This window comes from Genypterus blacodes, unplaced genomic scaffold (genome assembly GCF_046128005.1).
Source record: "Genypterus blacodes isolate CSIRO-AG114 ecotype Tasmania unplaced genomic scaffold, CSIRO-AGI_Gbla_v1 ptg000037l_1, whole genome shotgun sequence".
NCBI classification, from domain to species: domain Eukaryota; kingdom Metazoa; phylum Chordata; class Actinopteri; order Ophidiiformes; family Ophidiidae; genus Genypterus; species Genypterus blacodes.
Window position 1 is genome coordinate 939,852 of NW_027466850.1, and position 12,649 is coordinate 952,500.

At 48.0% G+C, this 12,649-nt stretch overlaps 2 protein-coding genes across 3 annotated transcripts in view; both read left to right on the forward strand.

Annotated features, from left to right (window-relative positions):
- Positions 1-10,457, forward strand: part of col7a1 (collagen, type VII, alpha 1) — a 43,181-nt gene extending 32,724 nt beyond the window's left edge. Inside the window, exons 88-114 of the mRNA XM_076147320.1 lie at positions 3,313-3,348; positions 3,436-3,495; positions 3,581-3,625; positions 3,742-3,777; positions 4,415-4,450; positions 4,540-4,599; positions 4,696-4,821; positions 4,914-4,985; positions 5,246-5,281; positions 5,389-5,448; positions 5,545-5,589; positions 5,696-5,731; positions 5,850-5,885; positions 6,339-6,395; positions 6,487-6,558; positions 6,682-6,757; positions 6,915-6,946; positions 7,064-7,144; positions 7,724-7,777; positions 8,100-8,153; positions 8,250-8,312; positions 8,405-8,467; positions 8,583-8,699; positions 8,823-8,900; positions 9,309-9,362; positions 9,530-9,578; positions 9,778-10,457. Coding sequence (XP_076003435.1) covers positions 3,313-3,348; positions 3,436-3,495; positions 3,581-3,625; positions 3,742-3,777; positions 4,415-4,450; positions 4,540-4,599; positions 4,696-4,821; positions 4,914-4,985; positions 5,246-5,281; positions 5,389-5,448; positions 5,545-5,589; positions 5,696-5,731; positions 5,850-5,885; positions 6,339-6,395; positions 6,487-6,558; positions 6,682-6,757; positions 6,915-6,946; positions 7,064-7,144; positions 7,724-7,777; positions 8,100-8,153; positions 8,250-8,312; positions 8,405-8,467; positions 8,583-8,699; positions 8,823-8,900; positions 9,309-9,362; positions 9,530-9,578; positions 9,778-9,794 — 1,551 coding nt within the window. The 3' untranslated portion in view covers positions 9,795-10,457. The remainder of the gene's footprint in view (positions 1-3,312; positions 3,349-3,435; positions 3,496-3,580; positions 3,626-3,741; positions 3,778-4,414; positions 4,451-4,539; positions 4,600-4,695; positions 4,822-4,913; positions 4,986-5,245; positions 5,282-5,388; positions 5,449-5,544; positions 5,590-5,695; positions 5,732-5,849; positions 5,886-6,338; positions 6,396-6,486; positions 6,559-6,681; positions 6,758-6,914; positions 6,947-7,063; positions 7,145-7,723; positions 7,778-8,099; positions 8,154-8,249; positions 8,313-8,404; positions 8,468-8,582; positions 8,700-8,822; positions 8,901-9,308; positions 9,363-9,529; positions 9,579-9,777) is intronic.
- A 233-nt stretch (positions 10,458-10,690) lies between these two features.
- LOC142996348 (kappaPI-actitoxin-Avd3c) overlaps positions 10,691-12,649 on the forward strand; it is a 3,202-nt gene continuing 1,243 nt past the window's right edge. The window contains exons 1-4 of one of the 2 annotated variants that reach the window (XM_076147318.1): positions 10,692-10,788; positions 11,133-11,258; positions 11,995-12,162; positions 12,320-12,649. The exon at positions 12,320-12,649 is cut by the window's right edge and continues 1,243 nt beyond it. In XM_076147318.1, coding sequence (XP_076003433.1) covers positions 11,153-11,258; positions 11,995-12,162; positions 12,320-12,504 — 459 coding nt within the window. In that variant the 5' untranslated portion in view covers positions 10,692-10,788; positions 11,133-11,152 and the 3' untranslated portion in view covers positions 12,505-12,649. Of the gene's footprint in view, positions 10,789-11,132; positions 11,259-11,994; positions 12,163-12,319 lie in introns of both variants that reach the window. The other variant, XM_076147319.1, reaches the window with a different exon arrangement.

Below are 12,649 nucleotides of genomic sequence, written 5' to 3' on the forward strand. Positions count from 1 at the left end.
TGTGGGGTTTCTGATTGAGTTATTGATCCTGCTGCACCGGCTGACCTTGAGCCTGGAGTTTTCAGGTGTGAGGCATATTTAGCAGAAGCATTTCCTGTCTCACTTTAACTCCACCTGTTCCATAACTTCCTGGGTCGTGACCTTCAGTTTTCTGTTCAGAAGCTGGTCGGAATTCCTATCTTCTCAGCATCAGAAGCCCCTATAAGTGAACTGTTCTACCTGCACACCTAGCATATATGTCAGTCCAGACCCCGACCCCCCCGCCGTCCACATAGACACGACTCCTCAGTGCTACCGAGCCTTGAAATGAAAGACATCCCACTGTTCTAATCGCCCTACATATGTTTGTATCTGAATGAAAGCAGACATCTGTTTGCAGAGATTGGCTCGGCCCCACAAAACCCGTGCCAATTCCGTCGATGGGAATTTCTATTAAGCCTAATTCCAGATCGTCTGAGACTGATGAACTGAGCAGATCACATTAGCAACTTTCTCTATGCGGCGTCCATACTTAAGTCGTCTGTGACCCTCACCTCGTATTACGCCTGCGACATAACTGTGCTCCTGACAGCCCGCAGAGACGCACACACACTTTATATGCAAATGCCTCTGCTTGTTATGGAAATCATCAGTCCATGGTAACATTTCAATTCGTGATATTATGAATCAAAGTCTGTCTGTCTGTGTTTTTTTTGTTGTTGACAAAAAGAAGAAAAGAAATCAGCGAACCTTCTTATTTCACCTTCTGCTGTATAATTAAATCAATCTATCTTGGTCGTCAGAAGTTGCCACAATCAGTGTGTCGGTGCTGTTCAGTGTAACAGGATTGATTATCTCACCACATGCATCCTCCTTCATATCTATCTGGACCTAAATCAGCTGATCATACCAGTGTTCTTTCATGCTTTGGCAAATACCCTAACTACACGCTCTGTCTAGTGGATAGGGCCGCGATCCAACTCTGCATCATGCTGTACTACTCTCCTTTCCTCATCTCCCCAGCAGCTGCTCTTTACTGTGATGTCATCATAATGTGAAGTGATATCTGCAGAGACTTGAAACTTGCTGGAGTTAGATTTGGTCTTCATTCAATGTCAGTCCTGTGCAGGAACGCTCGCCGACAAGGTCAGCAGGCAGATTTGGAGCGAGGTCGTTACAGTTACACCCTCAAACCAGTGATCCATGTGCCTTGTTTGAGAATCTGAATCAACATAACACAGCATGGCACATTGGGCTGTAGATGTTTGGATGTGCACAGATAACGCAGTGTTTGCCGGAAATGGTCGGCAATAATCTGTGATGAAAGCTTCCAACGAGTGTAACAGAGAGATTTGTCGTCCTCGCCACAGGTTTCTAGTCAGAGCCTCGTTTTTCTCTGTGTCGTTAAAAGCCGGCTGGAGTCAAACGCACAGAGATGACGCTTATTGCCACCGGTGATGCTCGCCCTGGAACCTGCCTGTGGAGGTGTAAACAGGAGTCAGCACCTCAGGCGGGGGAGCAATCTCAAATCTCTGCACGTTGCTTAACAAATACAAGATCTAGTGAGTTACACCGGATCTAATCACGCCGCCACACCCTCAGACGGTTCAGTTCTTGTTAGAACTTAATTAGAAAAGCTGAATTCAATTATCCAGGACAATTGCCGCATTCATTGGGAAAGACGTCCAGCCTTTATATGGACGGTCCGAGCTGTGATCAAAAAGTGTTGATTGTGTGAAATGACGCAAGAGGAGGGCACAGGTGAAACAAGAGATCCTGATAGAGGTGATGAAGGACTTTGAAAGCTTTCTATGCTCAAGATTCAATGAGATTCAACGCAGCAGCAGAAGAAGAAGAAGCATATTTAATCATATTGTCCTATTGTAGTCTTATTACTTATTACTGCATTTCTAATTCAGTCTGAATGACGCTCTCGTACTTCCTGTCGGGACGAATCCACACGTCAGAGCGAACAGCAGCGCACACGGGAGCACCAATAGGTTGAAGATACAGATAAAGAGCTATTATAATAAAGTTTTTGTGTTACTTCCTGCCGTCAGTGTCGGTAATGAGCGGCTGAAGCTGGGCGGAGTTGTTGAACTGCGTATGTTTCAAGCTGCGATCTGATCCCGCTGACGTTGTAACACGGCCGCTCGCCGGGAGATGTGAGCGTACGGATGTGTTGCTATGACGACAGACTCCAACAAGTGCTTTGAAAAATAAAGCCAGAGATCCGGGATTGCGGTGAACGAGTCCACTCAACCGGAAATAACCAAGCGACACTGGCCCCCATCTGCTCAGGGTAGAAATTGTACACACACACACACACACACACACAGGGTTGGTATTGAGCTGCATTTCTTTATCCTGAGGATTCTCTCTCGTTCCTCTCCACCTTGACCGATGCTCTCTCTCTCTCCCTCTCTCTCCCCTGTACTTGCCAGGGGTGTTTTGTGCGTGACACACGTGTGTGTGCATGTGCACGTGTGTGTTTTACGTCACGTGCCAGCCCGTGTGCCTTTACTTGCGCACATTTTTTGACTAGTGTGTGTGTGCCGAGCCTCAGCTGCAGATAAGTATGCATTTTTAATAAAGAGCTCTGAGTCACAGCTTCTCAGTGTTTCCAGCCAAAGATGAAAGTAAAGGAGTCTAAACACTGCAGCCACGCACATCACAGATCACAGATCCACTTTAAGGTCCATTTATTCACCTTTTGATTAAAAAGCTTATTCGAGCTTGCACCTTGGGTTTCCCTGACGCTTTGTTGTTTGAGGGTTTGGCTTAAACGCGTGAATTCTTTGCCAAATGAAGACAACTTGGCTCTGTGGTTCTGTCTGTCAGAGCCAGAGTGGAATATAAACTACAGGCTGAGCTCTTCTTGTGAATGCGGAAACCTTCTTGTCAAAAGAGATTCTAGCAAATGTTGCAGAAGTTGAGACTCATTTCCTGCTCCGCTGCGACCTGTATTCACACACACACACAGATCCATTTCACGTAACACACTCCCCAGATGACACGTTTCCCCATTTGTCAGATACTTTGACATCTTTCTTCTTTCTTCTTTCGGTCTCAGAAATGTTTCCACCTTCATACTCGAGGAAGAAATATGAATGTTGATGATGAAATACTGTTTTTTGGTAACTTAAGTCCATGTAAGGCCTGACATCAGGAAAATAAAGGGTTAAAAAGGCACAAATCATGCAGCAGCAGCGTGTGTGAATGTGGACGCACCCAAAAATTGAAGTTATATGTGGTGTAATAACTGCAACACCACAGTTTGAGTGGCGATGAGTACACATCTCTGTCCTGACATGATATTACTTTCTCCTGCAGGCCGTGGCAGGACCCCCGGGAGCCAAAGGGGAACGGGTGAGTCATTGTTTATGTCAAGAGATCCAAGAGTTTGAAACCTGAAATGTAACAGAGCCTCATGTTTCCCCCGTCTGTTCAATTCAGGGTCCCGCTGGCCTGACGCTGCCCGGCACAGTGGGAGAGCGAGGCCTGGCCGGAGGAAAGGTAAGACCCCCGGCCCAACCGCGGCACAGCACAATGGTGTCCAGGGCCTTTTTTTTTTTATTAACACAGGATCGCTGTCGTTCAGGGTGACAGAGGAGACAAAGGTGCTGGCGGCGTCAAAGGAGAGCGAGTGAGTAATATGGTCATCACACACACACACACATCAGCTCAGGCTCTGTGTCAGATGACTGTGATCAGAATGAGGCTGATGGCAGTGTTCTCTCTCTCTCTCTCTAACTCTACCAGGGTGTGTCGGGAGAAGATGGAGAACCTGGAGAAGACGTGAGTAACCTGAAGATGTAGTGATGGAGTGTTTTAGGATGTTTCTCTCACACTTTAGGGTGTTATTAATCAGTCATTAAATGTGTTTTCCTGTTGAAGTAGCCGGCTCGTAGTTTCCTCAACTGAAGCTGATGAAGCAGGAAGCGAAACACTGTTTGGGATTAAACGCCACGCGCTCTAATTTCTCCTCCAGGATGCGTTTACCGCCGCAAATATGAACACTTATTGTGTTGCTCGCGACCGTGAGTTGAGAAATAATTAAAGCTGAAGAAGAAGAAGCTCAGGGTTTGATTAGAAGTGAACAATCCTGCGAAGCAATTATCATTCTTTTATCTGCCGTACTTCACTTAGCACTCAGTGTTTCGTTGAAGCGTTGTTTGGCAGCAGGGGGAAGATTTGAGCTCTTTATTTAAACGCTGAAACCAGTGTAGAGGTTCTTGTTATTATTTTTATAAGTGTAATTATGATGTTGCTGTTGAGTACACACCTGTGGAGCGTTTCTCCAGATTGTTATTATAAATACGGATAAAACTGAGTGTAGTCAGCCGGGTAAATATGAAAGAGTCAGAGTCTCAAAAGTCTTTATTTTCTCTGACTGACTGGTGTGACTCACCTCCGCCTCTGTTTCTACATTCAGGGGGCACGAGGACCACACGGATCAAAAGGAGATAAGGTAAGCTGGATGTTTGCTATTCCACGTTATTAATTCCTCTGCAGCCCTGGAGTTGGAAGCAAAGCAACGAGGTGTGATTTGCCTTGCAGGGAGAAAAAGGCATTGGATTGGCAGGACCTCCGGGTCAAGTGGGGCCTCAGGGTTTGAAGGTGAGCGGCAGCAGCAGCGGCGGGCGTGTTGGATGGATACGCGTGTTTGTATTTTGTAATATGCCTCTGACAAGAAATCTGCTGCTCTAATCTCAGGGGGATCCAGGCCTTCCCGGTCCAGCAGGTCCTCCAGGGTTACAAGGCAAACCGGGCGATGCTGGCCTGGCTGGTCCGAGAGGAGAACTCGGTCAACACGGCCCTCCAGGACCGCCGGGGGAACGGGTTTGTAGAATCCTCACTTCACCCGTCTGTATGTCATACTGGTTGAACTTTATTCCGCGTGTCTTGATTCTCAATCTTTGTTGGGTTTTCAGGGTCTCCAAGGCTTCCAAGGCCGAGCGGGGAACCTTGGTGCTCCTGGTCCTCCTGGACCTCTGGGACAGGCGGTAAGTGGGCAGCCTGATTCTTACTGCTCTGTAGATTTACTGCAACGGGCTTCAGTGTGTGAGTTTGACTTTTGTTCCTGCTGGGCCGCTCTTAGGCGACTCGTAAACCTCCCATGATGAGATTTATGCTCTTAGTTTGGCTGCTGCCTTTCCTGTGTCGGGATTTAGACTTTTGCCAGATATGAGATTGTTTGTATTTAGATCTGGTCCATTATATTAAGTACGTTTCTATAAATGATGATGAAAGTCTTGTTTCCCAGGGTTCTCCTGGTGCCGACGGCAGCAAAGGGGACAAGGTAACTATGAGAGCAAACACACTGATCATCTCTGCCTGCTCACATCACTGCACTGTTCTGTACACTAATGCACCTTATAAGAGCGTATATATGATTGCTTTACCCAGGGCGAGGTTGGGTTGGGAGTCCCAGGGCCCAGAGGAGAGAGAGGAGAGCCAGGATCCAGAGTATGACCTCCACTACATGTCTATACCATATTAAATTGTGTTTTAATGTGAATTGTCGTGTAAATTGGTGTGTGTTTCTTGTGTGTCGTGCCTCAGGGTGAAGACGGCCGCGGTGGCTTGGATGGAGAGCGAGGGTCGCTGGTAAATAGGCTGTCAAACCTGGCTCTGTGTTCAAAGACATGCTGTGGAGACATGTATGATGTGATATATATGTGTGTATCTGTGTGTGCGTGTGTGTGTCCAACAGGGTCCCCCGGGGAACCGTGGTATTCGTGGAGACAAGGTGAAGTCATTTTCTGTCTCATCATGCTGCCTGCGTCCCCTGAGTGTTCTGCTCATGTAAAGCAGTGAATTAAATTGACACGGATGAATGAAATGTCTTGCTTTCAATTTTTTTCCAGGGAGAATCGGGGCCACAAGGTGACAAAGGAGAGAAGGTATATGCATTTTAATGTCTAATAGGCTCTAACCCCCCTATCTCTCTCACTCACACTCACACACACACACACACACAGACACACACACACACACAGGCTGCTCTCGCCTGCACGCATATTCTGTGGAAAGAGAATATGTCACAGTAAGAGGAAAATGTTAATTGTATCACTGCTGGTTGATTTGCTAAAGGTCGTTTCGGGAGAATTTTACTCTCTCTCACACACACACACACACACACACACACACACACACACACAAACACACACCGAGAGCAGTAATGGACAAGCTCTGAAACTAGTGACAGGGCTTAAGATAAGGTAACAAGGTGAAACAGTGTGTGTGTGTGTGTGTGCGTGTGTGTTAGTGTGTGTGTGTGCGCTCACTATGTAATCTCCTTAATGTTTTGAATTTGGTTCCGAGCCAAATGCTAACGGCGGCACTTTCTCTGGCAGGGGGACACTGTGCTGGTGGGAGGACCTGCTGGGGAACGAGGCAACAAAGGAGAACAGGTCAGCCAACACCTGGATGTGTCGCTCTGTTCATCACCGTAGCGTCCCCGTTGTTTAGATTTGGACTTAACCCCCGTCTCTGCGTTTTCAGGGTGACAGAGGGCCCAAAGGTGTGCAGGGAGACAAGGGGGTCAAAGGTCAAGAGGGCCCCGCAGGGGAGCTGGTGAGTTTAATATGGTGGTCAAGGTCAAATGCGATGAGATCATTGGTTATTAAGCATTAACACAGGAAAACAAGCAGAAACATGGATCTAGTTTGTTGTCATGATGGTGATTTGTGATCCCAGGGTCTGAGGGGAGAGCCTGGGGAGCGTGGATCCACTGGATTCCATGGTGCCCGCGGCCCAGGTGGACAGAAGGCAAGTGGCCCCCCCCCCCCCTGCACGTTGACACTGACTGTGGCGACTGCGACCGTCGCAGCGTCGCAATCAATACACAAACACAGGCACATGCAGTATTCACCTTCTGTAATTACGTCGCCGATCGAATCACTGTCACTCTGTCTGGCTGTTGCAGGGAGAGGCGGGCCAACATGGAGTCCCCGGGGAATCGGTCTGTGTTTCATACCTTCTTTTCTTCAGGCGTGTGTGTGTGTGTGTGTGTGTGTGTGTGTGTCAGGTGTTTACAGTGAAAGGAGCAGCAGATGATGTCTTACTCTTCTTCTTAAAGGGTCTGTCGGGAAAGGATGGTGTACCAGGGCGTCAAGGGGACAAAGGAGAGGTTGGCGTTCCTGGACTAAGAGGATCCAAGGTGTGTGTGTGTGTGTGTATTAAACCCAGTGTGTGTTTGCTCCATGCAGCCAAAGTGAAGTTCTAACCTTGAGGCGATGTTTGAGGGGTGGGAAGATAACGCACAACTCAATAACAGCCTGGGAAATGAGAGGCAATTGCAGAGGATTAATACAAACGGCGGTGAAACATCGATGCAAAATGTCTGCTTTCACCCCGACATTATCCTCATTTATACCTGGGAAGAGGCCATTCTGCTGCCACACGTGCGTTTCCGTGGAGATAAAAATTAGCCGGTGACTCCCTGAACTCGCCCATTTCCTCCTGTTTCATCACATCTGCAACATCCATTTGCTGCTCTGCACTTCCTGGTAGCCGGTGTCATTAAGGGAAGCACACAAGTGACAGATATAGATGACGCACAAGCTGTGTGTGTGTGTGTGCACCTGTGTGTTTGTGTGTGTGTGTGTGTGTGTGTGTTGAAAGAACGGATGCAGGCTCTCTCTCTTTCTCTCTCCATCAAGCAGGTTTAACACTATTTGTTATTTTTGACTTCCTTCCTTCCTTCCTTCCATCCTTCCTGCCACTTATGTGTTCCCAGGGTTACCAAGGACCCAAGGGGGCTTGTGGAGGCGATGGACCCAAAGGCGAGAAGGTGAGAAAATGAGTCTTGGTAGAAAGAAGAGGAGGAGGAGGAGGAGGAGGAAACTGCATGATATGTCATTTTAATAGAGTTTGAAATGTGTCTCTGCTGGGAATTGTAATTGTTGTTTTGGCTTAAATCTGTTAACATCCACAACATATTGATCACATGGAATCCTGACTGATGCGTATGATGTCATCACATAGAATGCTTTAATGGATGCGTGTGCAGTTTCTTCTTGTTGCATCATAAGAAGTGAATTAATAAATCAGCCAGCATGTGAGAGTGCCATGCTTCTGCTGTTTGACTGCATTTCGGGCTTTTCTGCGTCCAGGGCGATGGAGGGATTCATGGGCGGCCAGGGCTCCCAGGGAGAAAAGGAGAACTGGTAAATAAGAAAGCAACACAAAATGAGTATTACTGCAATCCTCTGATGCCTCTGTGTGAGCAGGAGTCAGCCTGTGTGTCTTTTTCTCTTCTCCAGGGGGAACTTGGACCTTCTGGGGTCCCTGGGATCCCAGGGAAGGAGGGCCTGGTCGGCCCTAAGGTACGTGTTGTATATCATTAATCAAACTCTCCATTATGCCGTATTAACATACTCGTAATGTAAAGTGTAAGCACCTGTCCTTGTTTGTGTAGGGTGAGCGCGGCTTTGATGGACTTGCAGGACCTAAAGGCGCTCAGGGAGAAAAGGGGGAGAGGGTGAGTGCCCGACCTTCCATCAATCAGTCCTCACAGCTACAGGAGGCAATTAAATACCTCATTAAGATGCAGAATTAATAGAAAAGAATAAAAATGATTGTTGTGCCTCTTACAGGGTCCTTCTGGTATCCCCGGTCCTCCTGGTCCCAGAGGATCCGACGGGCCCTCTGGCCTGACTGGCCCTCTAGGACCGCCTGGTGCTAAAGGCCCTGAAGGGCTTCAGGGACAGAAGGTGTGTGTCCTTACCTTGTCTTGATCCCAGCTAATATCACAGTCCGATCTGTTCATTATGTTCACCGTACTTGTGCCTGTGTCGTCCTTTACATTGACCATGTGGTTTCTCTCTCCGTGTCAGGGTGAGAGAGGGCCCATCGGTCCCGCCATGGTGGGCCCCCGTGGTGTCCCTGGCATCCCCGGAGACAGAGGAGAGCTGGTTAGAGTCGCACACGTCTTTGTCTTTGCTTCATGGTTGCTTTCTTACTGAGATGGAGATCGTCTGTAATCCAAAGGGAAACACCTGAATACCATTTCTCCCTTCTATCCCACTGAGTCACTCCTTGACCTTTTTCACATTAATCATCATTATGCCATAGAATGTTCAGATGTCAAGCAAATCAAGCTTTGATTTCACAGGCATAGATGTGGACGGTGTTGTTTAGACTTTCAGGGTTTGAACTTGATTGGATTTTAGTTTAGGAACTCAAAGTGAAGTTGATCTTTACTTGTTGCAGTTTGACTTTGAACTGTGTCTCTATGCTCCGCCTCGGTGTGAGTCCACTGAATTAAAAACGCCGCGAGCCTCTCTGCGGGTTGTGTGTACCGATACCTGTCCATGTTGCAGGGAGAGATGGGCCCAGATGGAGCCAAGGGAGACAGAGGAGAGCCAGGCATGACGGTCAGTGCTTCATCCTTACTGCAGGGCTCAATCCCAAAATGCTGCCACCATAAGTGCCCCCCCACACACACATACACACACACTCACACACAGACAGATTTCATATTGGGGTCATGTTTACAAGTGCGTCCTGCTCATTTTTCCCCCGTCTTCATTCCGAAACCCAGGAGGACGAGGTCAGAGACTACGTTCGATCGGAGATGCGACAGCACTGCGGTGAGTGTTTCGCCCACAAGGAAACTGCCTGGCATGATAATCAAAGCACATGAGTCATAGTCTGAGCCAAACTCTTACGAAAGTACAATAGGAAAAAACAATGAGGAGCTGTGGAGAAGTAGAGTGCTGCGGTGACTCTTTCAGCTGACCTTTATTATTCTCTTTTTGTTTTCTTCCTGTCCATCTGCCTGATCCTCAGCGTGTGGAGGTGAGTGAGCCATCGGACTGCAGCAGAGAGGGGAAGGTTGGACAGAAGGGCTGTGATGGAGCATGAGTCACAGCAGGACGGGCCGCCACATATGCTGCTATAGGCTCTGCAGTCAAACCTCCGCCTCCTGGATTCTACTCCTGCTTTTTCTCCTTTATTAACATTTGTGTGCAGTTTAAAGAAATGTGTAATTCTTTAAACTCTCACACACACACAGGATAACACACAGTTTTCAGTGTCTTTACTGTAGTTGCTTTCACGTGACTTTTGCATGTCAGAGAAACTCTTTAGTTGCACATTTTCCCCCCGCAAAACTTCTTTGTGATGTGTTTGCTGTCCGAGCTGTTCATCAGTGAAGTATGAGACAAGTGCTGAGGAGGCAGCCGGTCAATAAGTATGCAGCGTTATGCAGCATGAGAGCGAACCAAACCACATGTATTGTCACGTCGACGTGTTTCTCTCGGTGTTACGGTCCAAAGCAGGTTTGATCTCTCGTCTGTAGTCGAAGCGTTTGGACTCTGGTTTGAAAAACTTGAGTCCCTTTATTGAAGGAATATGCAAGTTTTTGGGAGAATGCACCTTTGGTCAGCTGATCTATTTGGTGATTAAGACGTAGACACACACACAGGGTTTGGTGTGTACGTCCCATTTGACTTCATGGAAATGTTGACCGTTCTTGCAAAAACTTGCTGTTTTGAATGTTGGAACGCTGCGTAATGTGGTGGTGCTTTCAGTCTGAACGTGTCTCAGTGTTTTACCTCTAGAAAGTTCTGTCCTTCTGACTTTTATTTGCCATTTCTGGTCCGCCTTTCCTCCCCCCCTTCCCTTCATGATATGTAACACTTACCCGGCCCCACCCTCCCCCTCTTCTTGCCCTGGTGTCACGATTCCGTTCTTCCCTGTCCTATCCGGTCCTCTTCTCAGGTGTAGCCCCAGACACTCGGTCCCAGCTCAGGCTCAAGCCTCTCGCAGATCCCTCGCTGGTCGTGAAGGGTGAGCCGGGTGAGTGTGACTATCCATCCATCACGCCGCCTGTCTGTCTCTCGGTCTGTCTGTCTGTCCCTAACAGGTTTATCTCAGTCAGTGCTGTGTATGGAGAACTCTGAACGCTGGGTGGTTTTCTCCTCAAGAAAACAGAGGACTCCATTTGTGTGTGATGTCTGACAGATATACTGTGTGTTCTGATCCAGAGAGATACTATAGAAGAAGTACTGGTTACTAAGATGTCTGCAGCTGCCTGTGCTGTATAGAGGCTGCCTGTGCAGTGAGTTAATAGAGTTGAAAACCTTCATCCTACCTGAAGATTGGAGGTTCACAGTGGAGGTGGGGGGGGTTTCTGTCTTCAGGCCGTGAGCTGCGTGTGGTGATGAATACCAATGACCCAGACTACGAGCACATCTACTCCATCGAGGCGTACGACGAGCCGCAGGACGAGCTGCTCTACTTCGCTCCCCCTGCCAACCGGAGTCAAGGTACCGTGCTGCCGCGAACGCAGCGGGCGCCCGTGTGTGTCCAGCCGCAGTGTAGGGAAGTAGCACCGAGCGCCCGAGCCCTAAATGTTGTGAAATGAGCATCATGTGTAGGATATGGATCTAAAAACGAAAAGGTGTCCAATACTGGAAAAGAATCACAGAAATGTTTGTGCTGAAAAATAAAATGTTCCAAGTAAAGTTCACAGTTCAATACACAAAGAGTTCCATTGAGGTATTTTTAGCCTTTTATTGTCAATTTTGGTGCAAATCAAACATTTTTAGTGTCCTCATCCAAACTGAACAGAACCATTTTTGTGCCTGGACACGACTGGGACACTTCCTCACCTACTTACTGCTCTCCCTGTTCTCCTGCAGAGTCCATAAATATTCAGTCATTTGGGATGTTACTCTCATGAGAACGACACATCTCTAATATATATGTTCTTTTCTCATAAGCTTAAGATGTCATGCCCAAGTTCTGCTCATTTCATGGCATTATGACTTGGCTGAGCACACTCCTCACGCTGCTTGCTCCGAGCACACACACACACACCTCCCTCAGCCTGTCACCTTTGATGTTCCTAGTTTAGTCTTTATCTTGACATTAATCACATTAATCAGTTTCTGCTTTTGTTCTGTTTCCACTTAACATGCCTCTGTAATCGTTTCTTGACAGCTTTGTCCGATTGTTTGTCTGTGTGTGTCTGTGTGTGTCTGTGTGTGTGTGTGTTGACAGGTGAGGCTGTACCTCAGAAAACAGACAAAAGTCCACCAAACAAATCCGTTGTTGTTCAAAGAGCAGCCAAAGTGGAGGCAAAGAAGGAGCTCAGAGTTCCGTCTCTCAAACCATTCAAGCCCAGATCAGTCAGGTCCAAGAGGAGAGTGGAGGGGGAAGAGAGGGAAGGTAACCAGCTCCCGTACTGTGAAGGGTTAATCCTCCTCCTGCATGCCTCTCACTCCTCACTGCTTCTGCTCCTCTTATGCCTGCAACGCCCCTTTACCATAGTGTGTGCGGTTTACATGTGACACACTCCTCATGCGTGTGTGTGTGTGTTCTGCAGCTCCGGCAGACGCGTGCTTGCTGCCCATGGAGGAAGGCAGCTGCGGGCGCTACACCCTGCGCTGGTACTTCAACGGCCGGGCCTGCAGACCCTTCGTCTACGGCGGCTGCGAGGGAAACGCCAACCGCTTCCTCTACCAGGAGGATTGTGAGGCCGTGTGCCTGGGGGAGAGCCAGGGGGCGTAGACACAAACACTTCCTGTTGTTCTACAAAACAGCTGAACGAATGCGTGCGGATCCATGGTTCCAGGTTCTCATCCCCCCCCTTTGAAGAAGAAGCGATGATTCTTCCTCAGTCATAAGCTCTTATACATATATATCCCTTTATATA